This window comes from Pelodiscus sinensis, chromosome 1 (assembly GCF_049634645.1).
Source record: "Pelodiscus sinensis isolate JC-2024 chromosome 1, ASM4963464v1, whole genome shotgun sequence".
NCBI classification, from domain to species: Eukaryota; Metazoa; Chordata; order Testudines; family Trionychidae; genus Pelodiscus; species Pelodiscus sinensis.
Window position 1 is genome coordinate 119,677,288 of NC_134711.1, and position 19,183 is coordinate 119,696,470.

Genomic DNA, 19,183 nt, shown 5'->3' on the forward strand with positions numbered 1-19,183 from the left:
CAATTTCAAGACTCCGCTCCAAAAGTATGGTAGCAAAAGAGCTTCTAAAGAACATGGTTGCCCACGTTAATAAGAACAAGAGGTGTAAGCCCTCTTGCGCAGGAGCTCTTGCACAAGAGGGCAGTGCGGTCGCTCGGCAGGGATTTCTTGCGCAAGAAAGCCCTATGGCTAAAATGGCCATCAGAGCTTTCTTGCGCAAGAGAGCGTCCACACTGCCATGGGCGCTCTTGCGCAAAAGTACAGCGCACACATGGCAGTGAGGACGTTTTCTTGCGCAAGACTTCTTGCACAAGAACCCTTGCACAAGATGTTCTTGCGCAAGAAGCCACGAGTATAGACAGAGCCTAAGTGTTTCTGGTCCTTAACTAACATCCTACTTTTGTGGCAATACAAGGAGTGATATTTATATAAACAATCTGTTTCACCCCCTCCCCCAAGAAATAAATTAACTCTACAAAGCAGATGTAATTTTCTGCGCAAAGTGTTCCATATCTCCCCATCTGTGACAAACCCACAGAGGGCAGAACACTAACAGATTCCAGTGATAAGAACGGCTCTGACTCAACAACATGTCAAGACTCATCCTTTCTTCACTACAAGTCAGTGGGTCAATCTCTGCTCTCAACCACAATGGCTGCTGCAACACAAACTTCTATATAACAAGGCAACTGGAAAAAATTGCACCTAAGGATTTTAAATCCTTACAGTTAGCTGATGAGTCCCACATTGAGAAGTAGATTTTGGTTTGTAATTTACCCATCCCTCTATGGGTAGAGCCTTGCACGGATACAAAACTGGTATAAACATCCGCAAAAGCGACCATAGGTATCCGCATCCATACCAATGGATGAAGATACCCGCAGACATCTGCAAATCAATAGGGTTCTAGATACAAAATTTGTATCCATGTCTGCAAAAATGAATCATGGATATCCACATGCACATATGCAAATACTGGCAGATATAAAGCAGGTAACCATAGATTTGCAGATCTTCTACAGATCACCTTCTGACTCCCAATGAAGTCAGTACATGCAAGTAGCGCTGTTGGAGAGAGAGTACCTAGAAAAGTAAAAAGTGTTTTTTATATAAAAATCTCTTCCCTGTGTGTGGGAAAGAAAGAGACACAACGCAGTGAGGTCCTGATTTTTAAAAGTATTTAGGCAATGACTGTCAAACGGATTCTGGCTTCTAAATCCTTTAGGAAACAGGACTTAGGCTCTTAAATCAATTACACATTGCAACATGTAACATAGCAACAATTAATTTTAGATATTAGTGACTTCTTCCTAAGGCTAAGGAGAGGATAATTATGCTCTCCCCTCCCCATCTCCTGCAACCCTACTGTGAATTTTCAGTATTAGCAAGGCCCCTCCTCTTGTCCTTATTAAGTTCCTCTTCACCGTATCCATTCTGCTTTACAGGTTGAAGCTCTAAAATCTGGGACTCTCTGGCCTGGCAACATTTGTGATCCAGCAGGACCACAGATATTGCTGGACCAGAGAGACCGGCTAGTCAGGTTCAGAATCATAGCCCAGGCAGTGGGAAGCCCAGCCCCAGAGGGGCCAGTATGGGGGAAGAGCACAGGCCTAGCCAGGGCTGATGGCAAGGAGAGTAGCCCTAGCCAGGACTGGAGGTAGCGGGGCCGGCGGCCAGGACCACAGCCCCAGTAAGGGCTGGCACTGTGAGAAGCACATGCTCATCCAGGTCTGGCATGGTGGGAAGCACCTCAGTTGGAGCTGGCATGGTGCAGGAGTGCAGTCCCAGCTGGGGGTGGGGGGAGGGAGGGGAGAAGAGAGAGAGTTCAGCCCCGCCAGGGCTAGAATCAGCTAGGCACACAGCCCGGACCAGCACTGCAGCAGGGGAGTTGGGAAGGCGCAGCCATTGCCAGGGCTGGCATGGTGTGGGACTGGAGGCAGCAGCAGGGAGCACAGCCCCACCCGGTAGCAGAACCTACAGCCGGGTAGGGAGCCTTGACCTCCCCTTGGCTGGCAAACAACACTGTTTGGGACCACTCAAGTTCCGAGGGTGCCGGACAAGGGAGGTCCGACCTGTAGCTATTTGAGTCAACTAGTGTATAAAAGTCAATTGCCTTTTTTCTCCCTCCTTCCCCTACAGTCTGTATACTTGTCTGTCTGTCCTTAGATGGTGAGCTCCTCAGAGTCGGGACAGTACTACTTAAATATTCAGAAAGTACCCACACATAGTGAGTGCCCTCGCAAATAAAATTGTTTGAAACGGATACTGTACTTTGCTCCTGTATGTTGAAAGCGTATGCTCTGCTACCAAAAAGCAAAAGCCTCTGATCTAGACGTTTCAGCTCTGGAGTTCATCACATAAAGCTCTCTCATGACAGCTGAGCAGGTGAAGCCTTTTGTTACAGTTTAACTAAAGATGGCACCACCAATAAAACATTTCAGATAGGCATAAGCGATTAGCTTAGCAACGAAGCTGAGTGTCTTGAAAACACATATTTAGCAGCATGTTGTACGGATGTGAGAAAGATTTGAAGAGAAAGATATTGGCATTCGAGAGGAGCTGTTATAGAAAGATCCTGAGAATAGGATGGATGCAGAAAGTCACCAATGAGGAATTATATAGGAAGATACAGCCAAAAGAGAACCTATTGCAGAAGGTTATACAATGGAAGATACAGCTTTTCGGGTATCTCTGCAGAATGAACGTTGAGCGAAAAGTTAAGACCCTGGTGTTTGGCATAGTGGATGGCCCGAGTAGGAGAAGCAGACCCCACAGAGAATGGGTAGATGATATAGTAGATTAGTTTCTGTAGACTAGCTCAGCACCAAGCTACTCCACACTGGACAGGGAAAGAAATAGTGAGGGAGGCATCAGACACCAACGGGTGTTGAGCCCATGGTTGTTAATGATGATGAAGTTAGAGTATTCTATAGCTGTTACTGTGAGTGGGAGCATTAACATGGATATAGGGCTTTGATTAACACATCATATTGCAGGGAATGGAAGCCACAGAGTTTTATTTATACATTTACCCTCTGTGAATTTTGTGGTTATTCTACTAGCTATTTGTATTGATTTTACAATATACATTAGGGGCTGTGTTTAAGCGGGAATAGCTATTTGTCTGAAATGCAATTTACCACATAGCTGAAACAATAAATACTTGATCGACCAAATTCTATTCTCAGTTACATGGTGTAAATTTAGAGTAACTGCACTGATTGAAGCAGAATTTGAGCTAGTCATTTTATGATACAGAGACCTACAGTGCAACAAAGTTCTTGAACTTTTAATACCTCAGCGAGACAAAAGCTCTTCAACAAGCATCTGCACCACCCTCAAAACCAGCACACTCATTCACACTTAGCATGGCAGACCACAACTGACAGGATCTGGAGAATAAAATACCCTCTGACTCCAGACTCATGTTCTCAGCAGGATTGAGGCTTAGCCTTCTTTTTGGTTGCTGTTTGCCTTGATCAAATTGTGCCTGCAAAGTAAATTAGGGGTGCAATACTGAGTATCTGTACCACTTGTGATACTGGCAGACAAGGTGTCAGCCTCTGCCAAGGCCCTAGGCCTCACTAAATACTGAAAGGCATAGCTGGAAACCAGTCTGGCTCACCTGTGTCTCTTAATATTGTTAAAATAGATACATGAGTTATAAAAAAGTGTTTAGACATTAATACATGCAGCATCCTGTAAGCATTTCATACTCTTATTTGCAATATCAGTATCTTGTAAGGCAATATTTAAGTGTTTGCTCTGCAACCATCTAAAATGTTTGCTGAGACTGTAAACCAAAAAGCCTGACCTAGTGCGAAATACTACTTTACCACAACTGGTGTCACCTCCCCAACAAAAGGCCTGCAGACACCAGTAAAATCATTGTGAAGCATCACTGAATGAGACTTTGTTGGCTGCTTCCCCCACACCTGTGAGGGATACGTGTGAAAGCCCATCACAGTTTGAAAGCTGGGGGAAGGAAATAAAAATCGCTCGAAGAGAAATAGTTAGCACTACACTGCGTGGGGTTTGGAGAGAGAAGTGTTTCTAAATCGGAGCAAGGGAACCTTACGCTACTTGTCTTGGGTTGACCCTAAAAAACACACACAGCTTGCATATCATAGAAGCTACTTCAATCTTGTTGTATTATAAACTGTATTTCATTTGTGTTGTTTTTGTTTACCTGCTTTAACCTTGTAAACAAATCTTACTTCTTTTTTTTAGGGCAAGTCTACTGTAGGGGTTCAGTAAAGACACTAAGCCAAGCCAATAGGAGAGCTTCTCCCATTGGTGTAGCAGTTTATCCACCTCTGCAAGAGGCGATAGCTACATCGAGGGAAGACACTCCCCCATGTAAATAGTGCTGTCTACTCTGGGAGTTCAATTGGTATAAATGCATCACTCAGGGGTATAGATTTTTCACACCCTGAGCAACAGAGTAAGACTGATGCAAATTAATAAAGCAGACCTGACCTTAGTTAATAAATTATTACATAGTATTATATGATTGGCTACAAGCATTGTCTCTGGTTTGACATCTGAAGTGTAATTGACCTGAGATACATGACTGGTCCTTTGGCACAGTGAGTAACCTAAAGAGTGCTGACATTTTGTTGTAAGTAACCAACCACGAAGGCAGACTTGCCTGGTGGCAACATAAACCGCGGTGCCCAAGGGAACAGACTCTGATTCCACATTAAGGTTGTTATGATCCCTGTGGAATTCACACCTGATGTTCAGCTGGTGAAACTCACGTATAGCTCTCACAACCAGTTTGAATCCTGTTTCTCGACAGCTTGAGTTAGATTCCCAGACCTGAGGAAGCATTCAGTGTACATGTCAGAGCTTGTGTCTCTCACCAGCAGAAGCTGACGCAATAAAAGATCTTCTCGCCCACTTTGGCACTCACGCTCATGAGCCACTCCAGACAGCTTGACTGCACTAATTTCCAGACTCAAGCTATGTCTACATGACAAAGAAAAGCCCAAAAAAGATACGCAAATTGTGAATCTTTTTCCGCTTTTCTTCCAAAAGAGGCTTTTCCGACATTTGGTCCGTCTACACAGGGTCAAATGTCAGCAAAAACCCTCTTTCGGAACATTCCTTCTTACTCATGAAATGAAGTTAAAAGAGATGCCGACAAAACATCTGCTTTTCCAACATTTTTTTTTTCAGAAAAGCAGATACTGATTAGAAACTGATACTGATTTCTCGCTCATCCAACATTAATTAATTTAAAAAAAAAAGGAGTCAGTGCACCATGTGTCTTACCAATTGCTCACATTTTCAGGCATTGTGAAATTAAGCAGCCACTGAAAACCTCCATTCCTCAAACAAGCTTACTTGGACATCACTCTTTACGGAACTGAATGATTCATTTACATGACAGACCTCCCTGCTAAGAGAGACATTCTGCACATTTGTCTTATTTATAAATCTGCTTCACTTGTATGTTGAGTAAGGAACAGTTAGCCTTTGGCAGCTTACAACAAAACAAAATCAAGTCTCTTCTTTACTATCACAACTTGAGCTGGAATTAAAATTACTGCAACTGGGACAGGCTACTTGGAGGACTAAATAATAATTAATATGCCAAGTGACAATATAGTTTATCTCCCTCTCCTCGCACCTCTGAAAATTTAGGGGTACATGGCTACCATTTGCTATGCAGTCAGGGTGGTAGCAAAATGTGGAAATGAGAACCCAAATCAGCCAGGTGATGAGAGCAGCAGTTCCACTGCCTACTCCAGGCTTTCTCCAGACACATAAGCACCTGCATATGAAAGATGCTCTCGATAATGGAAAAAAGATCTGGGAGAATGTAGGGGAAGGAACTCAGGGACAACCACACACCACAACATGCTCCCCTTTCAGCTGGGCAGATTTCCTAGCAGAATTCTTACCAGATCTTACTCCTTATGAAACCATTCCTGTGTGGCTGCTATCAACCCTTAGAAAATAGATCGCAAACATTGGCACATATTTTTAAAGGTACGATGCTATAACACTCCCAGGTCTGCTCAACATCCTACATAATATTCCAATGCCACTTACTCAAATTTGGCCCGGCTCCTTCCCCATCAAATCTCCCACAGGAACCCACCTTTTTGAAAACTCTGCTTTATTAAAGTCATACACTGAAAAAATTATCCTACCTGTGACATTTTTACTACTGACAAACCTGCAGCCCCAGCAATACAACAAGCCCATCAACAAGAGATCCTAACTTGAAAGAAATATAATGTTTGCAACAATAGGGAGAAAGATCCCATTACAGTATTTGAAGGTGCACAAAACAAGAGGTTTTGAGTTGGGATTTAAAATTCCAAGTGGTCAGCAAAACAGAGACCTGAAACGAATACCAAAGAGTTATAAGTGGAAGCAGAAAAACATTAAATTTAGGCAGAGGAATACATCATGGAAAGACGTTTGCAAGCAGAAGAAGAGAGTGAACAGGAAGTAAGATGAAAGGTATGAACACCAACTGCTTTCCAATACCCTTAAAGTTCTAAGTGACAGACAGAAAACAGAGAAATTCATTTTTAGTGCTTCCATTCTGTCTTTACTATACCCCAACACTTCCTGATGTAAGAGAAGTCTTAGAATATAAGCAATCTTACTGATGTTCTGCAATGCTTAGGCACAACTGGGCTAAATAGCAGAGGATGAAGTCACAAACTCAACAGCAAATTTTGTTACCTTCCACTGGTACAGATTAGACCTTAACTATTAACTTGAATATAGTTCTCGGTGTATAATAGTTGCTGTTTAAAAAACAACCCAAGCTGGAACTCTTAGTTTTGGAGCTACTCTGTTTCCAATATGTGCCAATAGAATCACTGTGGTTCACAGAAATATCTTCTGGCTTGTAACAACAGATCATTAAAGACACATTTGCTTCGGACTTGCTACAAAAATCACTGACACTGTTTTAACTCTCCCGCTGACATCCGTGGGGACTACTACTCTGGACATTTCCCTATAACAATGATAGTTTTATAATAATGTATTGTCTGTAGAATTTTTCCGTGCTGGATCTTTTTAAAAATAAAACTGAAAGGATGATTCAAAAAAGTCAGGTGAATGACAACTTCTGAAGTAGCTTTTCTTCAGGGAGTCATTTTTGAGAGACAGGAAGACAAGAGACAATAATCCCCAGGAAATTAAATGTCTGATCAATGTTAAAAACAGATATGACTCTGGGCAAATCAAATCCACCACCAAATGGATAAACAAAAGTAACACTAGACAAGTGCAGCTAAAGCATTTTTAAGAAGCTGGCTAAAAAGGGGAGCAAGAAATTCAAAGTTTTCACCACTGCATGCCTTTAGCAGCAGTTAAAAAATAATGAATATAAATATATTCCCTTTTCCTAATGTATTTGTTTAAAGAATTGTATTTCTCTGTGAATTAAGTTCTTGCAAAATGTGCAACTGCAAGTTGAGGAGAGAGAGTTAAATACAGTCATAAAGAGCCCTCCTTCTACACCCCTCCTTAGAGAAGGGTGCAATTTTGGGGCACACGTTGTAGCTGTCAGACAAAATTTCAGCTAGATTAAACAGAAGTCGTAAGTGCTCAGCACCATCCAAAAGGAAGTCCTCAGATCATCATTCTGCAAACACTAACACACATGTTTAACTTTAAACAACTGAAAGAGCTTCACTGAAATTCCTGGGTCTACTCAGGTGCCTAATATTAAGCAGTAAACGAATGTATGCAAGAGCAGAGCCACGTACACCCAACTTGATACACGTGATAATGGCATTACTTATTAGGAGATATCAGAAAACACACAATTTCTATATTTTGTGATGCCTACATTAATATTTTAAGCATAAGGTTTTAATAAGAAATTATTCTTTGCCATTTCTCAATAGAACATGAACACTCAAACTGTTAGAATTTAGAAGGTAGGACTTCTTCTGTTCACACTACTAAGTTATCTAACTTCTTCACGGTGCTCTCAGAAGTGGGTCTACACTCTCCAAATCCAGGGTTTATGAGGTTCAGTGGGTCTAGGATTTTATCCTGTGCCTAATAAAGTCCACGGGAGTTTTGCCATGTTTTGTGGATCCAGTGTTTCACTCACATCAGCTAAAACCCAGCAGGTTCTAAATGCTTTTTGGTTTTCAAATCCTGGAGACTTTTACATCTGTGGTGTGCAACCAGTTCTGAAGCAGTTGCCACTACAGTGGCTACTACTATAGTGAACTAAACACACTCAACTGGCCAAATAGCCACATGTGGTTAGTGTGCTGGACACCATGGCTCTACATGATGGTAAACTATCACCAGCCCCAAAATATTTAGACAGAACAGTGTTGGATTTCAAGTGCTGATGGCTTAATTATTAAAAGGATGACAAACAGCTGCACGAGGATACATCTTCCAGACATCTTAATGCTTCCAAGATTGGCCAAATGTATGTGATTAGCAAGTCTGACTCAGTAACAGTCTCAAGAAGGATATGCTGCTTTTTTAAAAGAATAGGCCTAGCTTGGTTTTGTTGCTGTTGTTTTTTAAAATCCATGGAAAGTTCTTCTTTCCCTGTATTGATTCGGGAGTGTAAAGAGGGCTAACTGTATTCCATAACCTAATCAGTTTGGGCTAGTAAATCGAGAGAAGGGCTGGTGAGGGAATAAATAAGAGACAGTGTCGCTGGGTAACGAGCTTTTACCAGCAAAGCTGCTACTGGGCTCCACTTCCCCAGGCCTTTTCGAGAACTGTTTTTTTTTTAAATCACTTCCTACTTTTATCTCTCTCGATACAGAAGGTTGTGAAGTTGCTGCTGCTGCTGGCGCTACCCAGCCGCACATCCCCGCTGTTTCCTGTGCTGCAATGTTTTAATGCGCTCTCCGCGGGTCTGTCCCGCAGCCAGAAGTCACAGCCTGACATTGACTGGCGGGGGGGGGGGGGGGGGAGAGAAGTGTCCCACAAACCAGCCACATGCCCGGCCCCGAGCGAGCAGCCTCACGCACCGACCCCCTCCTCCCCCCCCCCCCCCCCCAGCCCTACAGCCCCAGCCCTTGGCTTACCCCAGGGTGCTGATGAAGCCGTTGACTGAGCCCTCCGCGTAGAGGGACACGATGTCCCCGATGTACAGAAAACTGGACATTTTGTCAGACATTTTTGCTCATTTTCAGTCCGGCCCCCTGGTCACAGAACAGCCCCGAGGGCAGGAAGGGGGGCGCACACGAGCGGGCGGCCCCCTCGGCAGCGATCCGAGCTTGTTTGCAAAGCTGCGGGCGAAGCAGGAGCCAAGGGGGAAGCGGTGGCAGCAGCTGCCTCCCCCCGGCCGGAGCCTGGCATGAGCCGCCGCCGCTGCAATGCCCGGCTCCCCGCTCCGCTGGGCAGGTCTGGCTTCCTCTAGCACCGTCCTTCGGGCAACCTGCGCCGCCTGACTCTCGTGCCCTGCTCCCCCCTGGCGCCCGCCCGCCCGCCCGCCCGCCCGCCGCCTCTCCCCGGCCGCCCCAGCGGCTCTGCTCTCCCCCTGAACTTTTGCAAAGGCTCCTTCCCATTGAGCGCCCGGGAGGAGGGGTTCTCGCGGGCCTGCCCGCCAATCAGCGCGCGGCAGCGCTGGGCCAGGAGAGGGGGAAAGGGCAAGGAGCCCCGGGCAGCAAGGTGTGAGCCCCAGTAGCGGGGGCTGGCCGCTGTGAGCGGCAGGAGCTCTCCGGGCCTGGCATAGCGGGTGCAGAGCTGTGTTTGGTGCGCTGCCCTTGCCGCCCGCCCGCCGTCCCTTGCTTCTCAATGGCCTGCGCCGGCTGGGAGCGGATTTCCCCTTTTCTCTACAGATGCGTCTCTGGTTTACAGCGTGGGCACGCTCTTTATTTGTAAGCCTCAGCTTCACCCAGTCATCCTTCGCATCCCCTACCCACAGTGCTTTCCCGAGGCAGAACTTTACCCGTGAGCATAGACGACTCCTGAGAGCATTCACATACTAACACTGCTCCTCTATGGCCCTGCCAACATTTTAATTGATCAGTGGGGTCCCCCCACATACCCTCTCCCTGCCCCTATGGGTGTCCCCCCGCAAGCACCAGTGCCCGTTGCTAGTGAGTCACTTGGCAAGGTGGCTTCCTATTGTTTGAAACCACACTCCTAATTGTAGAACGTGTCAGGCTGGGGAAGGGAGGAGAAAGAACTCCAAATTTACTCTATGTGTAATTCTCCTACTCTGCTTTTTCAATGGGTTTCATTCTCTTTCAGGCGCTTCCAGCCTTTCCAAAATGTTTCATTTAACCTTCCATTTAACATGTTGCAGACCTCAAGCACCAAATCACTTTTATTGAAAATAACTTCTCTTGGTCACACAAGAAACCATTGCAGACTTTTGCAGTAGCAGTTCCTACTGCTTATAGTTATGCTCTCGCTCTCTCGCTCTTTTTTTTTAATGTAGTCACTTTAATAATTGGTGCCCTATATTACCTTTAGAGGTTCTGGGTTGTTTGGTGCCACGTTTTACTAATAATTAAAACTGAATGTTGTGATGTATATGCTATTTCCATGTTGTTTATGTATGTTTTGATGTGTTTGTGTTTTTTATAAAAACAATAAAAATAAAGTTTTCTTTCAAAAGAAAATAATTTCTACCCTTCTTTCTGACCACTAGGTATTACAATTCCTAACTCTAGCAAGTGGCCAATGATGTAATAAGGATGGTCAAAATTCTGATTGAGAAATAGGAGGTCCAGAAAGATCTATATCAAAACAAAATATTAATTTAAGGCCTAGTCATATTGTCTCCACTCAGACAAAAATGCTCAATAGGCATTTGAGAAGCAGGGCACAAGGCCTCAAAATTGTGTTATTTTGCCATTGCTATTGATAGTATAAAGCACAAACCTCTTCAAAGCAAGCTGTAAGGTGCACCCTAGTGGTCAAATGAATAAGATGACCTACTGCATACTTTAAAGTGGTGAGAAAACCCAACTGCGAGAGAGAGGCTTCAACCTTTTGAGAATGAGTAACAAACTGAAAGTATGCCAGCTTTATTTTTCATTCATTTAACTTCCCACCCTCACAAAAGCCCGATGTTTTCTCATTGTTTATTAATGTACATGTTGACGTCTGAAAATGCTGAATTTTTATTATGAGGGCACAAGAAAGCTTTACTCCTTTAGCATTTTAAAAAATTGATTCTGTAACATTGCACATTCCTCCTCCTGAAATTTTTTCACTACATTTTCTCATTTTGTGTCTTTTTAGCGTTATGTACTTACTTAAAAGCCATCATCACAAATTGGCATTTGCAGTTTGTGCGTGCACACATGCACACACATGCAATTTGAACAGAGTAGACAGAAGCACTATAAGGTTATATCGAGACTACAGAGTTTAGTTGGAAAAACTGCTGTTTTTCCAACAAAACTGGAGTTACGTCCGCATTGCAAGCGTGTTCTTTCAACAGTAAATTGAAAACAGTAAATTCTTTCACAAAAAGGCATGTGTGGACGGGAAGAGGGAGTTTTTTTGGAAGAAGGGGGAAGAGGAAAAAGCACAGGTGCCCTGGTAGCCATTCTGTCAATAGCAATCACTGCTTACATGCGAGATAGCATCCAGGCAGTCTGGACACTAACTTTCGAAAAAGCTCATTGCTTTTTCTACGCGCTTTTGCAGTATGGATGCTCTCTTGCACAATAAGTTTTTTCAGAAGACCTATTCCATAAAAAGCTACTTGCGCAAGAAGCCTGCAGTCTAGACGTAGCCTAAAGGACCAAATCTACAGTTTAAGGGCTTGAAACTAGTCTAGAATAAGAAACAAATAGGAGCAGTTATGAGAAATATGAGCCCAAATTCTCATGTAATGGAACTTTAAGATGTTAAATTGCTTTATGGAACCTACCTTACACCAAAGGTATTTTTTTAAAACAAAAGATAATGGGATTGATCTTCAGCTAGTATAAATTGCTTTCATTCCCTCTAAAGTTATCACAAGTTCTATCAGCTGACGATCTTCCCCAATACATACAATCCTTAGAGAAAAGACAAGAAAATGTTGGAAATGTTCACAGACAGTAAGCTCATTATGTCACATAACTGGGGACTGATGAGACTTATGATATACATGCAAGGTGCTTAAATTACAATGTGCTCAAATAAAATATTTGTGCACTCAAATTTGCAAATCCAGAGCCCACTCCTGCCACAGGAGTCTGCATGGTTTGCAACTATAGAGAGCCCTTATGAAGAAAATAGGACTTTGTGCCAACAGAGGGGTCCATCACACACCAAGCCAACTGCAGGTTCAAAAAGCTTTTTGTTAGAGAGATGATGATTGGGTTCAGGGCTCTCCTTACTCATACACAGAATATACAGTTCAAAGGGCACCTCCAGATCAGTGGCACAGCCATGGGTACCCGCATGGCCCCACAGTATGCTAATATCTTTATGGCTGACCTAGAACAATGTTTCCTCAACTCCCGTCCCCTTTTACCCCTTCTCTACTTACACCACATCGATGACATCTTTATGATCTGGACGTGTGGCCAAGAAACACTGGAGACATTCCACAGAGATTTTAACAACCAACACCCCACCATCAATCTCAGCCTGGACCATTCTACATGAGTGATCCATTTCCTGGACACCACAGTACAAATCAGCAATGGAAAATTAGACACCACTCTCTACAGAAAACCCACTGACTCATACAGTTACCTACATGCTTCCAGCTCCCATCCAGAACACACCATATGATCCATCGTCTATAGCCAAGCCCTTCGATACAACCACATCTGCTCTAATCCCACTGACAGAGACCAGAAACTTCAGGATCTCTACCAAGCATTTATAAACCTCAACTACCCACACGGAGAAATAAAAAAGCAAATTGAAAGAGCCAGACGAATACCTAGAAACCATCTATTTCAAGACAGACCCAAGAAAACCAACAATAGAACACCACTTGTCATCACCTATAGCCCCCAACTTAAACCTGTCCAACACATTACCAGTAAACTACAACCTATACTGGGACAGGATACTAAACTCCGAGAGGCTCTGGGAGACAGACCCATAGTCTCCTAACCTCAAGATGATTCTTACCAACAACCACAGGACATACCACACTAATACCAACCTTCCCTTGCAACAAACCCCGTTGCCAGCTTTGTCCACATATTCACTCTCTCAGCTGTCATCGGGCATAGCAGCACCAGTTTAATAGTACTATCTAGGGCCTCATAAAGCCTATGGACATTCCTGATTGGGATACTGTTTTAGGAGTAGTGAGGAAAGTGATAGAAACCACAGGGAAAGAAGACAGAACAGTAAAATATGGAGGTTAAAATTGTATAGGGAACCAGGATGGGGGAAGAACAAGTGAAAGAGATACATAGGTGAAACAAAATTATGTAGAAATTCCTTCAGAATTGGATAGACTTCACTGTGGAAATGACTACTAAGATGGAAGAGTGGAGATATGGAGGATCTTCTAAATGAGCAAAATAAAATTATGAATCCTGATATGAACAATGTTGAATTACACACTACTGAAGCTGGCTTGTCATCAACTCAAAATTCAGCTACAAGTGAAATATTAGTGCATTTTTGATTGGATTATAAACTCCCCAGGATAGGGATTGTGTTTTCTATATTCTCAGAGTGACACATACATAAATGGCCCTGCATCAGTGTTTATTAATAGAAGAGGAAATTCTGAAGTTCAAGTCAATGGGAGTTTTTCCTGAATAAAAACTTTAGAATTTGGCCTGGCCTCAACTACTGTTCATCCTGGTCTAAAAATTTGTCATATGATGGTCCTGGGAGTAAATTGCCCTTTTACAGTGTTTATATACACTGTATCCTGTTATTTTGAGTTCAAGAATTCCAAGAGAGAGGGTTAACTGGCTTATATTCTTTTTTAAATACTAAAGAAAATGGGGGCAGAAACAAGGCTGATAGGACAGAAATGGTGCCACCTGCTGTGATTTGTTTTGCAGAATATAGGAGCACATTGCATTGTCTCTTTCAACAAGAAAGCCAATGCATGTGTCCCAACTCATTTCATTTCTAAGCCAAATGTTCACATCTGGCCTGGTAGGTGGCAGCATCTAGAACTTGTTACCATCTCATGGCAACTTTGGGACATATGTGAAATGAAGTGGCAGTCTCCACCCATTTCCTCAACATTTATCACTAATTCTGAGTGCCCCTTACACTAATTCACTCGGCTAAAACGATTCTAACAAAAGAGTTCAGGATATACCCTGAGTGATTAGTAGAGTTGCCAATTTTGGCTGGATGAATTCCAGAAGGTTTCATCACATGACATTTTTAATTAAAGATTAATGTTCAATTCTTGGGGACTCCAGGACAATCCTGGAGGGCTGGCAACATTAGCGCATAGACTCACTGAAGTCACTGGACTACTCATGTTCAAAGTTACCTACAAATTCAAGTGCTTTGCTGGATTAGGTGGATTCTCTCCAAAATAGGGTCAAATCTGTTGGTCAATGGGTGGACTGAGGAAAATAATCTAAGGGGCGTTGGTATTGCTAATGCCTGTGTATAGCTAGAAAACTTCAGATTTGAGGGTTGCTAATATGGCACCATTAATAAACATTAGTCCTCTTCTAAAAATGGTTGATCATCTTTGAATGTTAAATATTTGAAGATAGTGGCTGAAAAATATAATTGAGACTTTTTTTCATAAAAAGCTTATCCCCCCCCCCCCCAAAAAAGTACAAAAGTACAATATGATCCAAGAGGATGATGGAATTTTGCCATTGGATCACTTGGTAATTACCTGTTGTGTTCATTCCCCTCTGAAGTACCTGGCACTGGTCACAGTCTGAAGACAGGATACCGGGTTAGATGGACCATGGTTCTGATCCAGTATGGCCGTTCTTATCCCTAGATCATTCTCTGGAATGAAAGTTAAGCAAAACTTGTTGATAAAATAGGAGTAAAAGAAGGTTTATTTTTGTGGTTTTTTAACTTTGCAATCAAGCTCAAGGTGAGGGTGAGGCTGCTGAGTCAATAGACAGAACAACTTTCCCTTTTTTCATCTTTGCTAATCCTTTGTTGCAAAAATACACACCTCTCTGTTAAATTGTGCTCAGATGCAAAAAAAAGTCACCAGTTAGTGTTGATAAACTGTGCTTCAGTGAACAAATACCCTGCATTGTGTAAGGCAGAGTCTTGTCCTGCTCAAATTTCTTTCAAACTTCGTTATTTATTTTCATACAAAGAGCAGTTTTCAATTAAATTTAGAGGGACATCTAATATGAAATCTGGGGAAAGAAAAGGCAATATCAGGGATCCAATTTTGCCATAGGGAAGTTTGACTGTAATCTCCAAATCCCAGATCTGGATGCTCAAATCAGCTTTTAGGCATATGCATTGAATTGTCTAAATGTCAATAATAGCATCCAAATAAAAAATTAGGTGCAAAAATGTGCAAGATCGGCTTTAAATTTTTATTTTTAAATTCTATACAACAGACTGTAAGTTTGCTGATATCACATTCTAACTCCTTTTCCAAAATCTCATTCTTAGATAGATGCTTGCTCTTCCTTCCCCTCTTGTATAAAGTGAAAAGTTCCTGAGAGAAGCATGGTATTTCATTGCTATGCAAAACACTTAATTCAAAAGACTTTCATCCTGCACCTACACAATGCACCTCTTGTTTAAAACTATAGATACACAGCATTCCAGTGACAGCAGACCAGGGCAAATAGAGGCTTTTACAATAAGCAGCATTGATGTTTGTTTTAATGGAAGCAGGGTATATTGCTTTCCAGTTGCAAGAGTAAAGTTGGAAAGGAATGCTGCTGAAGCAACACCTAGAGATGCGACAAGACCAAAATCCTGATTCCCAACACCCATGAACTTTGAAAGGGAGGTGGAGCACAGTTTAGATTCTGGACCCTATCTATTGGTGCTACTTCCTGTCTCTATAATGAGTCAGAATCAGAGGTGAAAGTAAGTGGGTGCACCGTAGTACACAACTCTAGCCAAGAGCTGACTGAGCAGCAAGCAAAATCCAGGAGGAAGCTATTTAATACTGTTCTATTGCAAACTGGAGCTGGCAGGAACCCTGTTTGCAATAGAACAGTACTTGTAAGAAATTTTAAGTTACTGTCACTGCTGGTCAGACTAAAACCAGACACTGAACATTCAACAACATTTTGATATTTGAAATCCAGATCTGAATTTTGTAGCATGGGCCAAGCTGTCACTATTATTTTTCCATATATTTATCTCATACTGTGTATCATTAAGGATGATTTAAGACAAGATGGTCTTAGTTTTTAGGGGTAAGCAATTATGACTTCCTATATGACCACATAGTGATTACCTTTCTGTGGATGTTACCATACAACTAACCTGTGTCCTTGATTATGATGATGCTACAGAATTTTTGGATGCACAAATAAAAGAAAGTGATGACCAATATGACCTGTTTTAAGAATGGTCAGATAAAGATGTGATAGATTATTCAGCACTACCTTCATGAATAGATTTATTATTGGCAATGCTTTGTTTTATTCTGTTTACAGCTAATATCAGAATACAACTCTGCATGACTTCTTGATTTATAAATTTTAAAAATAGCTATGTGGGTTAATTTTTATCTCTTTCTCCTTTTGGGGTTAACTTGTCTTTTTTTTTAGTACTGAAAATTATGATTAAAGAGATTCATTCCCCCAAAAATATTTTAACACAGTAAATGTGATTTTTTATAAGCCTAGTCCATTAAGAAACTGCTGGAACACATAAGTTTTACAGTGAATGTTATTTGGAAATAACTCAGGTCAAGAAAGAGATACAAATGGAATATAAAATCTTTCACCTCTAGTTTGTCAGTTTATAGCCAATCCATTTTGGAGGGACACACTATTAGGTAGCCATAGTTATAATCTCTAGTTATGATCTGTAGGTCTCAAAACTCTTTACAAGGAAGTCAGTATCATTATCCCCATTTTCTAGATGGGAAACAGAGGCACAGAGGGGCAAAATGGCTTGCCCATGCTCACCCAGCAGGCAGAATAAGAAATGTAAGGAACCCAGATCTCCTGACACCTGGTCCAGTGCTTTCTAATTCTGTTATCTGTATAAATTGACTTTGGAGGGCTCAATCTAAAGTTCCTACCACAACTGAGGCTCTCTGGTGTCATAGTAATAAATGGCTATGGAAAATGAATAACCTTCTCAACTCTGAAGCTGAAGAAGGTGTGGGGTAGTGTTCCCTGTAAGCGGGACACTTATGTGGACTTCCAGGAGAAATTCAAATGCCGCCAAGCTGATTAGCAGAGCACCCACCACTAGGTTTTTTGTTTCTATTGATGCCTTGGTGCACATACAAAAATTATTCTCCACCAGGATGGAAAAGATTAGAGGGAACATTGTGTGGGGGGAGTTTATCTATGCTCAGTAGTTGCCTAAATTAGAACATCTATGCAATATATGGGATAGATTCACTTGCTATTTTCAACATTGAATCTAGACATTCTGAACTTTACATTTAAGTTTGTTGTTTTGCTGTAATATTTTCTTGAAAAGAAGAAACCTAGAAACAATGAAAAATGCTGCTGAGTGTCTAAATAGAAACACAAAACAAAATTAAAACCTTTCAAATAGCATAACTAAGTAATAGTTATATAAATAATCTGTCAGCTGCTCTAACCCATTCAAGGGGAAATATACTTCAGTGCAATAAATTTAAACCTGCTAAAATATTTTTCTACTTTTTAACTAACTTTGTTCATCCAAAGAACCAACATAAACATCTCTCAAAGCAGAAAACACAATGTTCCCTTTCTTAAAAAGCATCTGTGCAGAAAGCATGCTTTATTCAGAGGATTCAGGAAGTAGAAACATTGCCTTCTATCAGCTCACAACCACAGGGCTAGCATCAGGAAACAAACAAAAATGAGGTTATTATCCCCTTGTAGAATAAGAGCCAAAAGTAACATTAATTTTGCATTGTGACACTCAAGTCACAAGAGGATGGTTAATAAATAGGGTTAGGGTTCCCCCTTTCCCCCCGCTGGGTTTTCTTTCCTCTCAACTATATGGAATGAACTACTTTTCTTTATAGGATATAGATATACAGACATTGTTTTCATTTTCCTTTTTATGAGCATTTTAGAAACCTTCAGTGTGGGAGCTACCACATACGGGGTTTAACTCTTAGAACAAAGGCAACAAACAGAATCCCCCTCAGTGAAGGGAGTGTAAAGAAACACCCTTGTTTTTTCAGCTTCTCATTCTAAGGGTACCACTCTCCTCTCTGGCTTGGATCCATCCCAGCCATCACTTGCACACACAAAAATAGCCTGCATCGCTTTGACTGTAATTACTTTATAATGCCTATAATTAATAAATTAATAGAAGAAAATTTAACTATGACAGTGATTAACTGCATTACATCTACACTGTAATTTACTTCCCAAAAATAAAATTATCTATTGCACATAACAAAAAGGGGGCAATAATTCTGGTTAAAATTTCCCAAATTTTGAGTCTTTTCTCTTAATCTTAATATTTTAATGAAAGAGGACAAACTGTGCATACAAAAATTCCCATATTTGCATCAGTTCTAGCAATAATGAGTTCCACAATGTAATTAACGTTCCTATTATATGAATCAGTGATCATTAGTTTTCAAAAAAACCAAAACAATCACAAGAGGGGTGTAAAATCACTGAAATTCAAACGCAACTGCTGTGAAATTAAAGTTGGTATCTTATATGACAGTGTTTCTCAACCAGGGACACGTGAAGGCTGGGGGATATGCAGATGTCTACCAGGGAGTACATAAACTCATCTTGATGTTTGCCTCATTTAAAACATACTACATAAAAAAGCACTAGAGAAGTCAGGACAAACTAAAATCTCATACAGAAAATGATTTGTTTATACTGCTGTGTACAGTGCATTGAAATGTAAGTACAATATTTCTATTCTAATTAGTTTATTTTATAATTTTATGGTAAAAATTAGAAAATAACACTATTCAGTAATATGTGCTGTGACATTTTTGTATTTTTATGTCTGATTTTGTAAGCAAGTAGTTTTGTGTCAGGTGAAACTTGGGAGTATGCAAGACAAATCAAACTACTGAAAAGTACAATAGTCTGGAAAGGTTGAGAGCCAATAAGATGCAAACAGAGAACTCTCCTTACTTACTCTCTGTTCATCACATTGAAAATTATTAAGGCCTCTTCAGCCCAACCTAGGCCTAGGTGAAAAT

The 19,183-nt window shown here is 41.5% G+C and overlaps 1 protein-coding gene across 2 annotated transcripts in view; it reads right to left on the bottom strand.

Moving 5' to 3' along the window:
• ITPR2 (inositol 1,4,5-trisphosphate receptor type 2) overlaps window positions 1-9,732 on the bottom strand; it is a 319,703-nt gene extending 309,971 nt beyond the window's left edge. Inside the window, exon 1 of one of the 2 annotated variants that reach the window (XM_075898795.1) lies at window positions 9,021-9,730. In XM_075898795.1, coding sequence (XP_075754910.1) covers window positions 9,021-9,112 — 92 coding nt within the window. In that variant the 5' untranslated portion in view covers window positions 9,113-9,730. Of the gene's footprint in view, window positions 1-9,020 lie in introns of both variants that reach the window. The other variant, XM_075898803.1, reaches the window with a different exon arrangement.
• Window positions 9,733-19,183: the final 9,451 nt, after the last annotated feature.